The sequence below is a fragment of the Myxine glutinosa genome, chromosome 8 (assembly GCF_964187855.1).
Source record: "Myxine glutinosa chromosome 8, kmMyxGlut1.1, whole genome shotgun sequence".
Taxonomy (NCBI): domain Eukaryota; kingdom Metazoa; phylum Chordata; class Myxini; order Myxiniformes; family Myxinidae; genus Myxine; species Myxine glutinosa.
In genome coordinates, this window is record NC_136268.1 from 118,398,040 (window position 1) to 118,416,390 (window position 18,351).

The 18,351-nt window shown below is 38.6% G+C and overlaps 1 protein-coding gene across 2 annotated transcripts in view; it reads right to left on the reverse strand.

Moving 5' to 3' along the window:
• Positions 1 to 17,778, reverse strand: part of SPRYD7 (SPRY domain containing 7) — a 35,173-nt gene extending 17,395 nt beyond the window's left edge. For both annotated transcript variants that reach the window (XM_068125204.2, XM_068125203.2), the window contains exons 1-4: positions 17,640 to 17,778; positions 14,635 to 14,751; positions 10,890 to 11,056; positions 7,643 to 7,745 (exon numbers count right to left, since the gene is read on the reverse strand). In XM_068125204.2, coding sequence (XP_067981305.1) covers positions 7,643 to 7,745; positions 10,890 to 11,056; positions 14,635 to 14,751; positions 17,640 to 17,748 — 496 coding nt within the window. In that variant the 5' untranslated portion in view covers positions 17,749 to 17,778. The remainder of the gene's footprint in view (positions 1 to 7,642; positions 7,746 to 10,889; positions 11,057 to 14,634; positions 14,752 to 17,639) is intronic.
• Between the last annotated feature and the right edge of the window lie 573 nt (positions 17,779 to 18,351).

Below are 18,351 nucleotides of genomic sequence, written 5' to 3' on the forward strand. Positions count from 1 at the left end.
TGGAACCTTGACTTACGAGTTTAATCCGTTCCGTGACCGAGCTCGTAACTCAAATTGCTCGTATCTCAAATCAAATTTCCCCATTGAAATGCATTGAAATGCTATTAATCCGTTCCAGCCCGCCAAAAACCACACCAATTTTTTTTTTAATATACAGTATATATAAAAATATCTCGCGCTTTATATTTCACCTGTATGCAGCATACAAGTTGGCAGGATGGCCTGGACTGGAGGTACGCACACTTGACTCTAAAGTCTAAACTGTCCAGCCTGGGTTTGAATCCCGACCCAGCTATAACCTGTCATGGGTGAATCACAGGCAGGGTGATTCATCAATGGGTGTACCGCTAAACTGGGCGCCCCGTTTGCGTCCCATTAGTTGTTGGATGTTAAGGATCTCACCGTGTTTTCCACAAAGAGAAGGCGAGCTATCGCCGGCACTCTGAACAAGTTGACGGCAGAGATACTGTACTTGCACGGCATGATAACCACGTGTCGCACGATCTCTTGTCATGGTCCACAAGATTATCACAGAGAGGTGCAGCTTCCAGCGTTTCGAGATCTGATCCAGGCCTATCCAACGAGACCGGTCCCAGCGTTCTAGGCCCGGTGGTTGTCTCAGACGGACCCGACAACGGCAGTGTTCGTTTTAACTCGATTCGATTCGAGCGCCGACGTGCCGGCGAACAAAACCGGTCATGTCTTTTGAACGCGTGGCTCGATTTTTACAAAATAAACTTTTTCTTGAAGGTCTGAACCGTGCGCTCAAAACGATACCGAGTTTGACCCTGAGAGAGCCGTTTTGCGCCGGCAAAGGCGCCTTGTGTGACGTGAGGACCACGTCGTGCTGCATAGATTATCATAAATTATCATATCATTATCGGCGGCGTTATATATCATTAGCGCTATACGACAGAGATACTGTACTTGAACGGCAAGATAACCACGTGACCGGGTGGCGAAAGCTCGTAACTCGGATCTCGGCTCGCATCTCAAAGCAATAAACTGCCAGAGTGACGGCTCGTATCTCGAAAAACTCGTAAGTTGGGGCACTCGTAAGTCGAGGTTCCACTGTATATATATATATATATATATGTATATATATATATATTGATATATATATATATTGATATATATATATTGATATATATATATATATATATATTGATATATATATATATATATATATATATATTGATATATATATATATATATATATTGATATACAGTGGAACCTTGACTTACGAGTGCCCCAACTTACGAGTTTTTCGAGATACGAGCCGTCGCTCCGGCAGTTTATTGCTTTGAGATGCGAGCCGAGATCCGAGTTACGAGCTTTCGCCACCCGGTCACGTGGTTATCTTGCCGTTCAAGTACGTATCTCTGTCGTATAGCACTGCATTTTTTTTTTCGCATTTTGGTTATTTCGAGTTCACGCCGCCAGGTGGGTTCTGGTCACGTGGTTATCTTGCCGTTCAAGTACAGTACGTATCTCTGTCGTATAGCGATGCATTTTAGTTTTCGCATTTTGGTTATTTCGAGTTTACGCCGCCAGGTAGGTTCTGGTCACGTGGTTATCTTGCCGTTCAAGTACAGTACGTATCTCTGTCGTATAGCGATGCATTTTAGTTTTCGCATTTTGGTTATTTCGAGTTTACGCCGCCAGGTAGGTTCTGGTCACGTGGTTATCTTGCCGTTCAAGTACAGTACGTATCTCTGTCGTATAGCGATGCATTTTAGTTTTCGCATTTTGGTTATTTCGAGTTTACGCCGCCAGGTAGGTTCTGGTCACGTGGTTATCTTGCCGTTCAAGTACAGTACGTATCTCTGTCGTATAGCGCTGCATTTTAGTTTTCGCATTTTGTGGTTATTTCGGAAAATTTCATGTTCATGTCGAACATTTCATGTTCATGTTCATGTTTTCATGTTCATGCCATGCCAGGCCACAACTTGTTCAGAGTGCCGGCGATAGCTCGCCTTCTCTTTGTGGAAAACACGGTGAGATCCTTAACATCCAACAACTAATGGGACGCAAACGGGGCGCCCAGTTTAGCGGTACACACATTGATGAATCACCCTGCCTGTGATTCACCCATGACAGGTTATAGCTGGGTCGGGATTCAAACCCAGGCTGGACAGTTTAGACTTTAGAGTCAAGTGTGCGTACCTCCAGTCCAGGCCATCCTGCCAACTTGTATGCTGCATACAGGTGAAATATAAAGCGCGAGATATTTTTATATATACTGTATATTTAAAAAAAATTGGTGTGGTTTTTGGCGGGCTGGAACGGATTAATAGCATTTCAATGCATTTTAATGGGGAAATTTGATTTGAGATACGAGCAATTTGAGTTACGAGCTCGGTCACGGAACGAATTAAACTCGTAAGTCAAGGTTCCACTGTATATATATATATATATTGATATATATATATATATATATTGATACATATATATATATATATATATATATATATATATATATATATATATATATATATATATATATTGATATATATATATTGTTGCGAATATGGAATTTGGCCTCCATATCCGCTTGTAAATATTCCCCTATTTTCTCCAATACTCCCCAACTTTCCCCAATCCCCCATTCCCTAGTCCCATTGCATGTAAACAACAATCAGTAGAGCCGACCTTCCCCTTATTCCCCCATTAAATGTCGTGCCCAGGTCCACCGCACCACACGTAGACAACTTTCGGACATCTTCCTAGTTATTCTTAATCTATGTCAGTTAAGGCCTCGTTTCCATTAATTATGACTCTTCGTTGCACCAGAATGTGATTATATGGCATCAGTAGTGAGTTTAGGACCTTTCCCATACCTCCTCCCATCTTCTTCCCCAAACAACAACAATAACAACAACTACAACAACTACAACAACAATTACAACTACAACTACGACTACAACAACAGAGGGGCGGGGAGTGTGCGTCCTCACACCGGCTCGGTTACCCGCCATGACCATGCGCTCCACGGCGTTACCCCGAAGGGGCTGGCTGTCAGCTCCTCGTCAGGGGCGGAGCCAGTAACCCCCCCACGCACCCAATGAGAAGCAACGTGCCGATTCCATCTGGGGCGGAGCTAACGAGCCGAGGGCGTGTCACTCCCCGCCGGATATACGCGGCCCCGCGCCGGATGTGACGTCAGATGCGCCTCAGCTTGGAGAGAGAAGCCACCGCCACCCCCAGCGCGACGATACCTCCCCGCATCTTTGGACCGGACCGGACCGTACTGTACCCTGCCCCGAGCCCAGGAGGACCTGGAGCCATCGATACCCGCTTTCCTGCCATCAACCCCCGTGTGAGTCAGCCGTTGTCCCGTTTGTCTGTCGTCTGTCCGGGGTTAATATAAGAGTGTGTCTAAGTGCCTGTCTTTCTGTGATTATACCTCTAGCCCCTGTAATCTGACCTTTCCGTACGAATATAATCTCCTCCGGAGGTCTTGAGAATTGAAACATTGGTGTCGTATTGTGTTATTGTAATCCAGCCGGGTGTCTTCTTTTTCTTATTGAGCCAGCATCGCGCGACTAGTCAACGTTCGGGCACAATCGGGTAACTTGTGCAGACGTGGTCATACCATAAAACCGCTCGGTAAATAACATCCAAGCCACGTCTGTAACAATATATATTGATATATATATATATATATATATATATATATATATATATATATATATATATATATATATATATATATAGATATATATATATATTGATATATATATATCAATATATATATATCAATATATATATATATATATCAATATATATATATATATCAATATATATATATCAATATATATATATATATATCAATATATATATATATATCAATATATATATATATCAATATATATATATATCAATATATATATATATCAATATATATATATATATATATATATATATATATATTGATATATATATATATCAATATATATATATATATCAATATATATATATATATCAATATATATATATATATCAATATATATATATATATCAATATATATATATATATATATATATATATATATATATATATATATATATATATATATATATATATATATATATCAATATATATATATATATATATATATATATATATATATATATATATATTGATATATATATATATATTGATATATATATATATATATTGATATATATATATATATATTGATATATATATATATATTGATATATATATATATATTGATATATATATATATATTGATATATATATATATTGATATATATATATATTGATATATATATATATTGATATATTGATATATTGATATATTGATATATATATATATATTGATATATATATATATATTGATATATATATATATATATATTGATATATATATATATATATTGATATATATATATATATATTGATATATATATATATATATTGATATATATATATATTGATATATATATATATTGATATATATATATATTGATATATTGATATATTGATATATTGATATATTGATATATATATATATATTGATATATATATATATATTGATATATATATATATATATTGATATATATATATATTGATATATATATATATATTGATATATATATATATATTGATATATATATATATTGATATATATATATATTGATATATATATATATTGATATATATATATATATATATTGATATATATATATATTGATATATTGATATATATATATATATATATTGATATATATATATATATATATATATATATATTGATATATATATATATATATATATATATATATATATATATTGATATATATATATATATATATATATATATATATATATATATATATATATATATATATATATATATATATATATATATATTGATATATATATATATTGATATATATATATATATATTGATATATATATATATATATTGATATATATATATATTGATATATATATATATTGATATATATATATATATTGATATATATATATATATTGATATATATATATATATTGATATATATATATATATTGATATATATATATATTGATATATATATATATTGATATATATATATATTGATATATATATATATTGATATATATATATATATATATATATATATATATATATATATATATATATATATATATTGATATATATATATATATATTGATATATATATATATATATTGATATATATATATATTGATATATATATATATTGATATATATATATATATATATTGATATATATATATATTGATATATATATATATATATTGATATATATATATATTGATATATATATATATATTGATATATATATATATTGATATATATATATATATTGATATATATATATATTGATATATATATATATATTGATATATATATTGATATATATATATATATTGATATATATATAGATATATATATATATATATATATATATATATATATATTGATATATATATATATATATATTGATATATATATATATATATATTGATATATATATATATTGATATATATATATATATTGATATATATATATATATTGATATATATATATATATTGATATATATATTGATATATATATATTGATATATATATATATATATATATATTGATATATATATATATATATTGATATATATGTTTATATATATACATATACAGTGCCTTTTTAAAGTCTACCTCCCCTTTCAAAATTTTCACTTTTTGTTGAAATATATATGTTGAAGCATATAATATTGTCGCGCAACTCCGGTTAACACCAGAGTCGCGGATAGCCTAAATGGTCTTATTCGGAGGCAACTACCCAAACACGGATTCGGCTATATGTCGCGCGGGAGGGAGAAGGAAAATGGAGGGCTGCGGCAAAGCTTACCTGGAGCGCGTCGACTGTAGCTCCGTTCCTGCAGGAGATTAACTCGACACGGACACCAAGTTCAATGTACAAAAATAAAGATTTATTCCGGACCCGATACAATGAAACGTGACAAATCCTATATTCGGGATCCCGCACACCAGACGGGGGGATGGATTAAAGGAAAATAATGGTCTCGTCGTGTAAAATGTAATCGCGGATGCGGCCTTATCTCGTCTATTGTCTTGCGTTGTTTGCCGTCCAACACGGCCCCGTTCGGCGTCCCACGCGGCCCTCTCCGACCGCCTCCGAGCACCACCAGGCCGCGTTCCAAGCACCACAGCAACGCGAAGGCCCGAGCCAGCGTCCACTCCTTTCGCACACGAGGCCCAAAAGCAGGAAAAGCACCGCGCGTCCAACGCAGGCTAGCGGCTCCAAGTGAGGTCAAAAGCAAGCAAACTCCACTCGGGCTTCACCTCAGCCCAACTCGGGCTAACTCGTGCTGCGAACTCCTCTTCTGCTCACGCGCCAACCAGCTCAACCCTGCTTGCCAACTGCGTGCACTCCAGCGCGTCTCAAGGCTCAATGCCAGAAGCAACTGCTCTGAACCAACTCACTCTCAGACTGGCGTTCGGCGCTCGCTGATCTCTCCTGGCCAACTCACTCGCAACTCACTCTCTCGAGCCAACAACTCCCTAGTCTCTGCGAACTCAACTGCTCGCCAAGTCACTCACTCGACCAAAAGTCCTGCCGCGCCTCGTATCACTCCGCGGCGGTCACATCAGCCTTGGCGCGCCACCCAATCAGTGGCCTCCACCGACTTGTTGGCTCGCTCAGGCCCCTTCCTACCGTGCCACCCCAACACTCGTTCTCTGTTCCTTGGTCATAGCGCGTGGTACTCAAGGTGGATAGGCCTGTTGGAGGTGTAAATGGCGGCGGCCATGCGGCAGTGTCCTGGCCTGGTTTCCTTCCTAAGTCATGTCAGGGGGGAGGGCATTATTTAGTGTTGTACTAAAGGTCATAACTAAATGTCTAAGTGGTGTGCAGTGCCAAAAGGGACAAAGGTTTGGCTAACCAGGTGAGGACACAAAGGGGCGCTACTCTTTAATCCCTAACTCTACTTAACACACAAACCTCCCGGTAGGTTCACAAGTATACTCCTTACCCGACAAAACGCCTACACATGAACTTATTACAGGTAGTTTTCCTTACCGCGACACCTCGAAGCATGTTACCTATTCAGATCTAGCTGCTCTACATATCACTACCCTACCGACATAACAATATTATAGCCTGGAATTTAAATGCATTAAATCAGACTTTTTACACCTTTATTTATACATCTTAACCCACAACTTCCAAGTGAAAAAAAATTCTACGAATGTCATAATATTTAAAGTCCAAAACTTGGAATATCTTGGTTGGATAAGTGCCCCACCACCCCCCCCCCCCCCCCCCCTCCTGTAATATAAATTATTCTGTAATATAATGAACATCGAACGCAGTTGGATGAATTGTCAACTTTGCACACTTCATCCCAAGGATTCAAATCCGCCCTTTGCTATTAGGATGCCGTGCGAATAAAATGTACGAAATCCCGATTATTTTTTTTTAGCGATTGTGAAAGGGCCTTTGATACAAGTGTGAAAGAAATACGGTTACACTCATTCACTCATTACTCAAAGTACAACATTGGTGGAAAGAAAAGAAAAACAAACTCGTCATTCTCATCACTCACCATACACAACGGGGTAAACTGTTCCACGAATTCCTGATGCAGGACAGCGGGAGTTCCTGCCATTGATGTACACGTTCAGCTCTACGTGATCGTACGTGATACCCTACGGATAAAGGGAGCGACATTTTGGACCTTGTGGAAAATAAAATGCGAAAGTTAGCTCTTCAAAATTCACAGCAGCTTGTACAAGGCGACACAATCCAGGAGGCCTTCTCGAGACCAAAATATCATCACTTGTGTAGCTTGGCGATACCCTAATCATGGGCTGGCAGGGTAGCCGAGAGAGACTTTCACTCGCCTCTGAGTTGTTTAGCCTGGGTTTCGTTCCTGATCCAGCTATGAAGTGTCTGTCATTCTGGGGTTACTCAGGCAGGGTGATACAGGGTGATACATAAATGTAGATGGACCTTAAACTGAACATCCCGTCTGCTGGCATTGGTTAGTGGACCTCAAATATCCCCACAATGTGCTTCGCTAAGAGTAGGTGAGTTACCTCCAGCACCCTGAACAAATTCTAACTTCCTGTAACTGCATCGGCTGGACCACCATGCCCTTGCAGCAAAAAGACTGATGCTAACACGCAGACAACTACATGCTGCATAGGAACGACAAAGAGCCAAACCATAAATTACTCTTTCATCTTCCTCACCTCACATCCCCCTCCCCCCCCCCCCTTCTCCCCCTTCCCCCCAATAAAACATTTTTTTCCACCATGAAATTCTGATTTTGTTGTTTTGTAAACAAAAGTGAAAGGGTGATCCATGTTTACATGTCACAGCTTTATGGGAAATCACAGCCTTATGAGGAAATTAAAGCCTTCGATACGGTCTGGCACCCCACCCCGCCCTATTCACCAAACTCTCCTCCTATGGTATCCATGGAAACCTCCACGCATGGCTTGCAGACTTCCTTTCTGGTCTCAGCCAACGTGTGTCACTGAATGGAATTCTCTCATCTTCCCTTCCTGTTCAGGCTGGAGTTACTCAAGGCAGTGTTCTGGGCCCTGTGCTTTTTCTGGTCTTCATTAATGATCTCTCTGACTCTGGAAAATCCTCTCTATCTCTTTGTTGATGACTTCACTCTCTGCCGCTCCATATCTCAACCCTCAGATCGGCAGGCATCAGCCTCTTCACTCTCTGCAGACCTGGACAATATCACAAATCGGTCAAACAAGTGGAACATGTCTTTCAATCCTGACAAATCTCACACTCTTACGATGTCTCTTCAAAAAGACCGTCTGGACAACCCTCTCATCTACTTTCTGAACAATCCTCTCCAAGAAGTCCTGTCACTCAAGCTTTTGGGTCTCACTATCTGCCATGATCCTTCTTGGGAAAACCACATTTCCAAGCTGGCCTCCAAAGCCAGTCGCCGACTGGGCATCCTCCGTCGTGCGAAGTCCTTTCTGGGCACTTCTGAGCTCCTCACCACATAAAGCTTTCATCCGCAGCTCAATGGAATACTGTTCTCCCCTCTGGGCAGGTGCTCCTGCCTCACACCTAGTCGTCTTCACGCTGTTGAAACCAAAGCTTTCAGAATCATTGCAATCTCCCGCGATGAAGCTGATTCTGAGGGCCTTTCTCTCTCTCGCCGCAGGCACGTAGGTGGTCTTTCTGTCTTCTACCGACTCCTCTCCGACTTAGTTCCCCCTGCTCTGTCTGGACTCTGTCCCCCAAATATTCCTGCAGGACTCACAAGATCTGCCAGCAACCCTCTTCTGGTGAAATTGCCAAAATCAAGACTCTCTGCTCACCTTCACTCTTTCATTCCTCTTTTCTCCCCAAACTCCCACACTCTCTTCAATCCCTCTCCTCCCTCCAGGTCTTTAAAACAGCTGTTCACCACCTTCTCTTATCTTCCCCCATCCAAAACCTTGATTTTTTTCTACCCCCGTTAAAACACCCCAAATCAGCCTCTTTCAATCCCCAAATTCTTTCCTGAAATTCATAGTAGTGAAATTCCTGGTAGTGTTCATTTGCTTTATACCGTGTGCCCCTCCCTCCTCCCCCAGCCCTCCCCCTTCCACAGATCTGCCGACGTCCCTGTTCTCTACTGTTGTTGTGCTTGTGTGCTTCCCTCTCTCCCCCTCTTGTCTCCCACTCCCTTCATTGTGTTTTATGTGTCTGTGTATGTTTTCATGTTCAATGCGTTAGCTCTTATGAGAGCCTCGATTCTGTATAATTATATATATTTTTAAATGAATGGGTGGCCTGTCGATTCAGTGAAACCTGTTTTTCCTTTTATAGCTAACAAATTCATACACGTTGCCAGATCAACAAGCATTCTGAGTATTGCGCTGCAATACACGTCCCCTACCGGCAGTCTGTCGTCCGGAAAACTGTTGGGGAAATTACCAAAGTTCAAAGTGCCATAACTTTGTCAAAAATGATCGAAACGTCGTGAAGTTCGAACTTGATCTGTAAGATATCATGTGGAAACCGTGTACCAAGTTTGAAATCATTAGCATTAAGAGTTTGGAAAAAAAAGTCCGGAAAACTTCTTTGCGTGACGGAGGGACGGAGTGCAAACCTATAGTCCCCTCCGGTGTACACCGGTAGGGGACTAATAACAAAACGTGTCTTGAAGTCCTGCTGAATGAAAAACATGAACGACTAATTGGGGTTACCTTCCCTTTTATAAGGCGGCTCTCAAAATATTGTGCGCATCTTCATTTTAGCTCCGGGCTGAGCACGTACTTCACGAGGTCGTGATCCAGGTTCAAATCCAGTATACTCTCGTTGATTTCCCCATTGTTAACTCTGCCATCAAAAAAGGATGGAGGTTATGTTTTCACCCGTTTGCCTGTTTGTTTGCTTATCTGTCTGATTGCGAGCACGATATCGCAAAACGTTATGGACGGATTCGGACGAAACCTTGTGGACAGGTTGGGAGTGTGACAAGGACGAATTGATTAATTTTTGGTGAACATCTAGATCCGGATACAAGAAGTTTTAAAGCCCTTCTTCACCATTGAGATATAGCGCAAACAACGATATATGGCAGGATATTTTAAAAAGTTGCAGACGGATTATGACAAAACTGGGTGGATGAGTTGTGTAGGTGACAAGAAAAAGCCAATGAGATTTTGGTTCAGGTCCGGATGCAGATTCTGCCTGTCAGTGGGATACAAAATGTAAACTGTTCAGCCTGGTGGAGGTATGTGCTCCACCAAGTGCTGTTCTAGTCTTTATACTTTTGTTTGAATTAAACGAGCACAAAACATTAAACTGCAAAAGTAAAAGCTCACCACCACATCTCCCTCCATGGGAAGGCTGTTCGCTGGAAGGTGGTTTTTCTCCTCTCCACGATATCTCATGGAACCATCATGCCTCAACACCATGCTCTCAGCGTCTTCTCCAAGCGGGATCCGGTTGAGGTCGGCATTGCGCGTCGCCACACCAATGCCCCAGATCCCTGTACGACCATCCCAACAACACAAGTGAGGGGAATGTGCAAGGATTGCGGCAGAACTGATACCAAGATAAATTGTCAGATCAGCCGAGTCAATGCAACAATAAACAAGAAAGCATCTGAAAATGTAAAGCCCGTCCACGTCAGTTTGTATTCAGACCTCTTCTTCTTCCATGTGCTCAAAATAACGAAAACAGTAAAAAAAACAAAAAAAAACGATTTTATGCAGCCTTTGTTTTTCTAGATCTAAATCTCAAAGGGCATCAGCTTCTACCTTTTCATTACTGAACCAATTATGTGACCCAATATGCAAATTCTTAACATTTCAGGTCAATTGGATGAAAAGTGACGATTTTATACAACTTTTACCTTTCACCTTTTGATATTAAAAAAAACAATCTACTCCTACCTTTTGATTAGTGAACCAATTCAGTGACCCGACATGTAAATTCTTTAAATTTCAGGTTAATTGGGTGAAGATTGGTGATTATGCAACCTTGATTATGCAACCTTGACAATAGCAACCTTGACCTTATCATCTAAAAAAACAACAATAAGCTTTCAGCTTTTGGTGAACCAAGTCAATGACCCAGTATGAAAATTCTTTAAATTTCAGGTCAATCAGGTGAAAATTGGCACTTTTATGCAATGTTGACCTATGACCTTAAAAAAAAAACAATCAGATTCTAGATTTTGATTGGTGAACCAATTCAGTGACAGTCATAAATTTGCCTTCTCCATATTATCGTAATAAAGCTTTGGTAAAAATTTGTTGACAATAGCTCAAATGGTAAAAAAAAAATTATGGCCGGGGGGGACGGACACGGACACACACACACACACACACACACGCACACGCACACACGCACACACACACAATCCTGGCAGGGGAAGGACTAACAACCTCATTATTGAGAATTCAATAACTATCCCAGGAATGCTACCGATACGGTTCTTTCACAAGCTTTTCATGATGTAGTCTGACGATTTTTTTTTACTTGAAGACAACTATTGTACACCGCTCCTTTCCTATGCCATCTCCAGGCGCTGCATGACGTCATTGCCCGGCACCGAAGGGGGCCGGAAATGACACGCTGAAAGGGAGAACTCCGTTTTCACTCCGGTTTCTTTTTTGTTTGCTTGTCCAGGCGATATCTCAACCATCCTTTGAGTTAGGAAGCTGAAATTTCGGCACAATAGTGAGCAAGTGCTTTGGCAAAAGCGGTATTTTTTGTTTTGTGCTTTATCAATTGGTTGATTAGTTCATTAATTATTGTCGATCAAGTATTTATTTATTTCCTTTCTCTTCTGGGCAATATCTCAGGCGCCTTTTGAGTTAGGAAGCTGATATTTGGACATGACAATGACCAAGTGATTTGGCTGCAAAGGCTATTGTACACCGCTCCTTTCCTATGCCATCTCCAGGCATTGCAAATCGTCATTGCCGGGCACCAAAGGGGGCTCGGCAGTGACGCACGCTGAAAGAGAGTACTCAGTTTTCACTCTGGTTTCTTGTTTTCTTTCTTGCTTTCTTGCTTTATTGTTTGTTTGTCCGGACGATATCTCAGCCATCCTTTAAGCTAGGAAGCTGAAATTTCGGCACAATAGTGAGCAAGTCCTTTGTCAAAAACGGTATTTTTTGGTTTTTGATTAATCAATTAATTGATGAGTTATTTAATTATTAGCGATTAATTAAGTACTTATTTAATTAATTAAATTTCATTTCTCTTCTGACCATTAACTCAGGCACCTTTTGAGTTAGGAAGCTGATATTTGGACATGCCAATGACCAGGTGATTTGGCTGCAAAGGCTATTTTTGATTTATTAATTAATCAATTAATCAATTAATCGATTAATTATTTGATTAATGACAAATTTTTTTATTTTTTTTAAGTTACAGATTCTGATGAAATGGTGGTGGTTTATGTGTTCTCTGACCGAATTGATTAATAATTAAATTTTTTAATGATTATTATTTATTTATTTTCATTATCAATCATTTATTTATCTTCTTTCTCATTCTTTCTTCTCATTTCATTTCTCATTCTTCTTTCTCTTTTTTTTTTTTTTTTTTCTCATTTGGCCAATATCTCAGGCACCTTTTGAGCTCAGAAGCTAATATTTGGACATGAGTGACCAGGTTATGTGGCTATCAAGGATATTTTTGATTTATTAATTAATCAATTAATCAATGTATCGATTAATTATTTAATTATTCGATTAATTACTAAAAAAAATTTTTTCCCCCCAGTTACAGATTCTGATGAAATGGTGGTGGTTTTTGTGTTCTGTGACCGAATTGATTGATAATTTAATTTTTTAATGATTATTATTTATTTATCTTCATTATTAATCATTTATTTATTTTCTTTCTCATTTGGCCAATATCTCAGGCACCTTTTGAGCTGGGAAGCTAATATTTGGACATGACAGTGACCAAGTGATGTGGCTATCAAGGATATTTTTGATTAATTGATTAATCATTTCATCGATTCATTATTTATTGATTAATCGATGAATTACTTATTGATTAATCAATTAATTATTTAGTTTTTTATTAATGACTTATTTGATTAAATTTCTAAAAGATACATCTTCGGATGAAGCACAAGTGGTTTTGTTATGGTATTAGCCAATTGATTAAGAAAATATTTTGTGATAATCTTTTATTGATTTTAATTATACAATTAATCAATCAATTAGATGTACATCTCTCCCTCCCAATGCAGCCTCTATGAGCTCCACTGCGGTATTGCCGGGCGCCTGAGGCGCCCCGGCAATGCCGCGCTGTAGGATATTTAATTATTTGGCATGGGGGCGGTGTACTTTGAATGTATGTGTACTTGTTTTTGATTTATTGATTAATCAATTAATTATTTACTTATTCGATTAATGACAATGAATAACTTTTTTTTTTAAGTTACAGATTCGGATGAAACGGTGGTGGTTTAGGTATTCTATTAGCGAAATGATAAATTATTTAAATATTTTATGATTATTTATTTATTTTTATTATTAATCATTTATTTATTTTCTTTCTCATCTGGGCAATATCTCAGGCACCTTTTGAGCTAGGAAGCTAATATTTGGATACAACAGTGACCAAGTGATGTGGCTATCAAGGATATTTTTGATTTATTGATTAATCAATTAATTATTTATTGATTAATAAATTAATTATCTAATTTTTTTCAATTAATGACATGCAATTAATTTTCAAAAAGTTGCAGCTTCAGATGAACCACTGGTGGTTTAGGTATTCTATTAGCCAATTGATGAAGAAAATATTTTATGATCATTATTTATTGATTTTAATTTTGCAATTAATCAATCAATTATAATTATTGTACACCTCTCCATCCCAATAGTCAATACAGTCTCTATGAGCTGCACGGCGGTATCGCCGGGCTCCGAAGGTGCCCCGGCAATGCCGCGCTGGAGGATATTTATTTACTTGGCACGGGGGCGGTATACTTTGAATGTATCTGTACTTGTTTTGTTTCTCTTTCACGTTAAAAAAAATTAAACACCCACTGGTAAAGTGTTTCAGTCAGGCCTTCAACATGGGCCAAGCACATACCTGATGATTGCATCTTAAACTCAAAGTAGCTTTTGTTTTGATGCAAAGGGGCATTGGCGAGGCAGGCTCCAGTTCCGCAGATTCTGCGTCCGTTCTTTACAACCACAACATCACAACCTGCGGGGAGGTGGGGTTGTCGGAGTCAGGAAGATCCGCATTCAATACAAAATTGAAGGCACCACAAATTAGTATGCCTTCCTAGTAGGAACATTCAGGTACAATGTCTTGAACACCGAGTGGTCTTCATGCAGGACAACGCTTACAGTCGTGCACTTGAGCCTTGATTGCTGGACGGCTGTGGGAGAAGGTGGTGCACTCAACCTAGATTCTGATTCCTAATGTCAGTGTATGATTTCACTCTCTCACTGACAGCTAACAGGAACCCATTAGTTAAACAGAGAACTTTCAGCCAAAACAAGGTGACCAATTACATCCACAATGGAAACCATACAGCAACCCACCTCGTTTCCAACATGTACTGCACCCCAATAACCTCTGATAGCAAGGAGGGAATCCTTATATAATCGGCCAATCTTTATAAGGTCAAATGCCATCTCATCAACTGGACATTTTTTAATGTCAAATGCCATCATCTCTCCTTCACACATCCACTGAACTACTTCTGCAATAGAATAGAAAACTAATATTAGGTTTGGCATTTGAATTTTTTACAGAAAAATGAAGGACCACAAAAAGGTCCATTTGAAACCAAGAGAATGTAAGTGCATTGAAATTTATACATTTACTTCTTCATTTAGCTGTATGAATCAAATTGGCACCGCTTTATATGAACTTTTCTGGAGCATTACTTGGTTCCTCCTAAGAACACAAGGGTAGTCCAGCAGGCACACAATTTTTTTTTATGTCCCTTCTTTTCTATACTTTGCCACATGGCGCATACCATATCGAGGGGCCTTTTCCATGCCCATGGCATTTTCCCTAAGCATCACTATCAACTATCATTATTCATTACCATCAATATTTTCAACATAATCATCGTCATCATCAACATCATTATATCAACATCATTACTGACTACACATGCAACATTAACATGATACACAAGGAAACCAGATGCAGGAGGAGGACATTTGGCCCATCATGCCCGTGCCACATCAACACCAGACCAACGTTATCCATCAAAATGACGCAATTTCATTGGGGAAATGAGGGGAGGAATGGGGATGAGAATGTGGAACACCCAGGGGATATCCCAAAGGTGTCAAAATAAAAATGGGGAAATATATTTATTTTAAATTTAAAAATTTTTAAAAGCTATTTTTTTCTGGGCTTTGTTCTGTGGGGGAGGGTGGAGGGGTGCAAAGACAGTTCTTGGGTGAAAAACACACATCACCCACACACCACATATTGACAAGACCCTCACAGAAACAACACTCCGCACAGATGCACACAATCACCCATCCATCCATACTCGAGCTACTTAAAAGTCCTGCAAATATCCCTTTACCCCTCTATCTCTGATACTTCTTGGTACCTATCTAATTCCAATTTAAATGTATCTTCTGTTTCTGCTGCCACTACCTTTCCGGGGAGATCATTGCAAGCATTAACTACTTTCCTAATGAAAACCCTTACCTTACCACCTTCTTAACTCTACTCTACTCTACTCCACCCTCAGGCTATTGTCCCTGGTCCTATCACTGTCTATTGTGCTGAATAGTTCTTCTGCACTTATTTTATCGATACCCTCCTTTATCTTAAACATCTCTATCATATCCCATCATAACTGCTTCCTTTATAATGTATAAAGGGTCGTGTCCTTCAGCCGCTCCTCATAGCTGAGTCTTGCTAGGCCTGGAATCTATCTAGTTGCCCGACGCTGAACCCTCTTTGTGGCAGTCTCTGTGGCAGTGATGTTCTTCCCGAGCTGTGGTGACCAAAACTGCACACAATATTCTCAATAGGGTCTCGCTAAATTCCTATCCAGTGTTAAAACCACCTCTTTTAATTTATAATAAATTATCCCCCTACAAATGCAACCTTAAACCCTGTTTGCATTATCTATAGCTGCCTGGCATTCTTCTGTCTGCTTACCCCCGTATCCATTACCACCCGCAGATCCTTCTCCTGTGTGACACGCTCCAAGCTTGCCCCTTGCATCATGTAATCTCCATTTTCATTATTCTTACCAATCCCCAGGACCTTGCACCATTTGTTTCAGGTTAAACTACATCTGCTAATCTTTCCCCAATTTATGCAAGTATCAATACTTTCCTGAATCTGATCACTACCCCCTCTGTTATCTACCTTGCCTCCAAGCACACACACACACACACACACACACACACACACACACACACACACACACACACACACACACACACACACACACACGCGCTCACACACAGACAAGCACACACACAGGCACACGCACGCAGACACACGCACATGCAGACACACGCACCGAGACACAGACACACGCACGCAGGCGCACACAGACACACATGCACACAGACACACATGCACACAGACACATAGACACACATAGACAGACAGACAGACACACACACACACACACACACACACACACACAAAAAACAGACAGACACACAACCTCCCTAACTAACCAACCAACCTCCATCCCTATGACTATGAGTTAGCTATTCCCTCCGCACAGTCCCCTTCTCTACCCTCTCATGCCACACTCCTCTGAAGATCTTACTTTGATCGTTCGTTTTTCTTAATTCCCGAAATCTTTATTCTCTCAACATATTATTTCTACATCCACCACCTAATAGTAATACTAATAGCTTACGTAATGGTGTATCTGATGAAATAATTACAGCACTCTGTTAGAAAATATCTCAAAACCGATATCGACAAACAATTGTGTAAATTTAAAAAAAACATTCATCCCTTGGTCTTGGAATAAAACTAAAAGTGGAGGTTACCAAAAAGGTTACAATGATAAAGGTTCATGCCTAGTTGACTCGGCCACAAGAAGACCTTTCCAACCCAACATCGCATTCGTAGTGGCCACTGACCCATGCTTTGCGTGTCCAACTGGACAGTTGGCAAGTCTTTGAGAGGAAGCCTGGCCGGACCACCGTCTCCACAGCAGCAGCAAACACGGAAGAAGTCCGACGCCATCATTCCGAGGTTGTTGTTGTTTAAGGGACATAACCCTATTCAGGGACATTCGAGAAGAAATTTCGAAACGATTTCGATGTTCTATGAAAGTGCGATCGAAAGAAAAGATGTGCAAACAAAACTCACGATTCATAATGTACGCTTACACTTTGAAGCAGAGCATATGGCTAAAATCACATCGAAATATCATTTGGATGTCAACGGCTGCCACCAACTATAACGCTGTGGCTCTAAAACATGGTACAGTTAATAAAATATTAAAGGAGATGGTATTGTGGCTAATTATGAAAAATAAGGTAAGTCTTGGATGGTATTGTAGCTCAATTTGGAGCAAGCTTGCCTCTGATGCAGTCAATTTATTATGTACGCAAAGGAAAAGGGGTGTTCTGTCGGGGAGCGAAATGGTGTGTGTGCAAGAGTCAAGGGGATCAGGAAAAGGTGTGGCGTCAAAACATCAGCCGTCTTTACGGCCGTAATAAATAAACAAATATTCCCTAAACTCTTTTGGAAAGTTAACTGGGAATTGACATGAATTCAAGGAATTGTAATGAGTTTTTTTTGTAAAAAAAAACAAACACATGGACACAACTAGGACTTCCAGGAAAG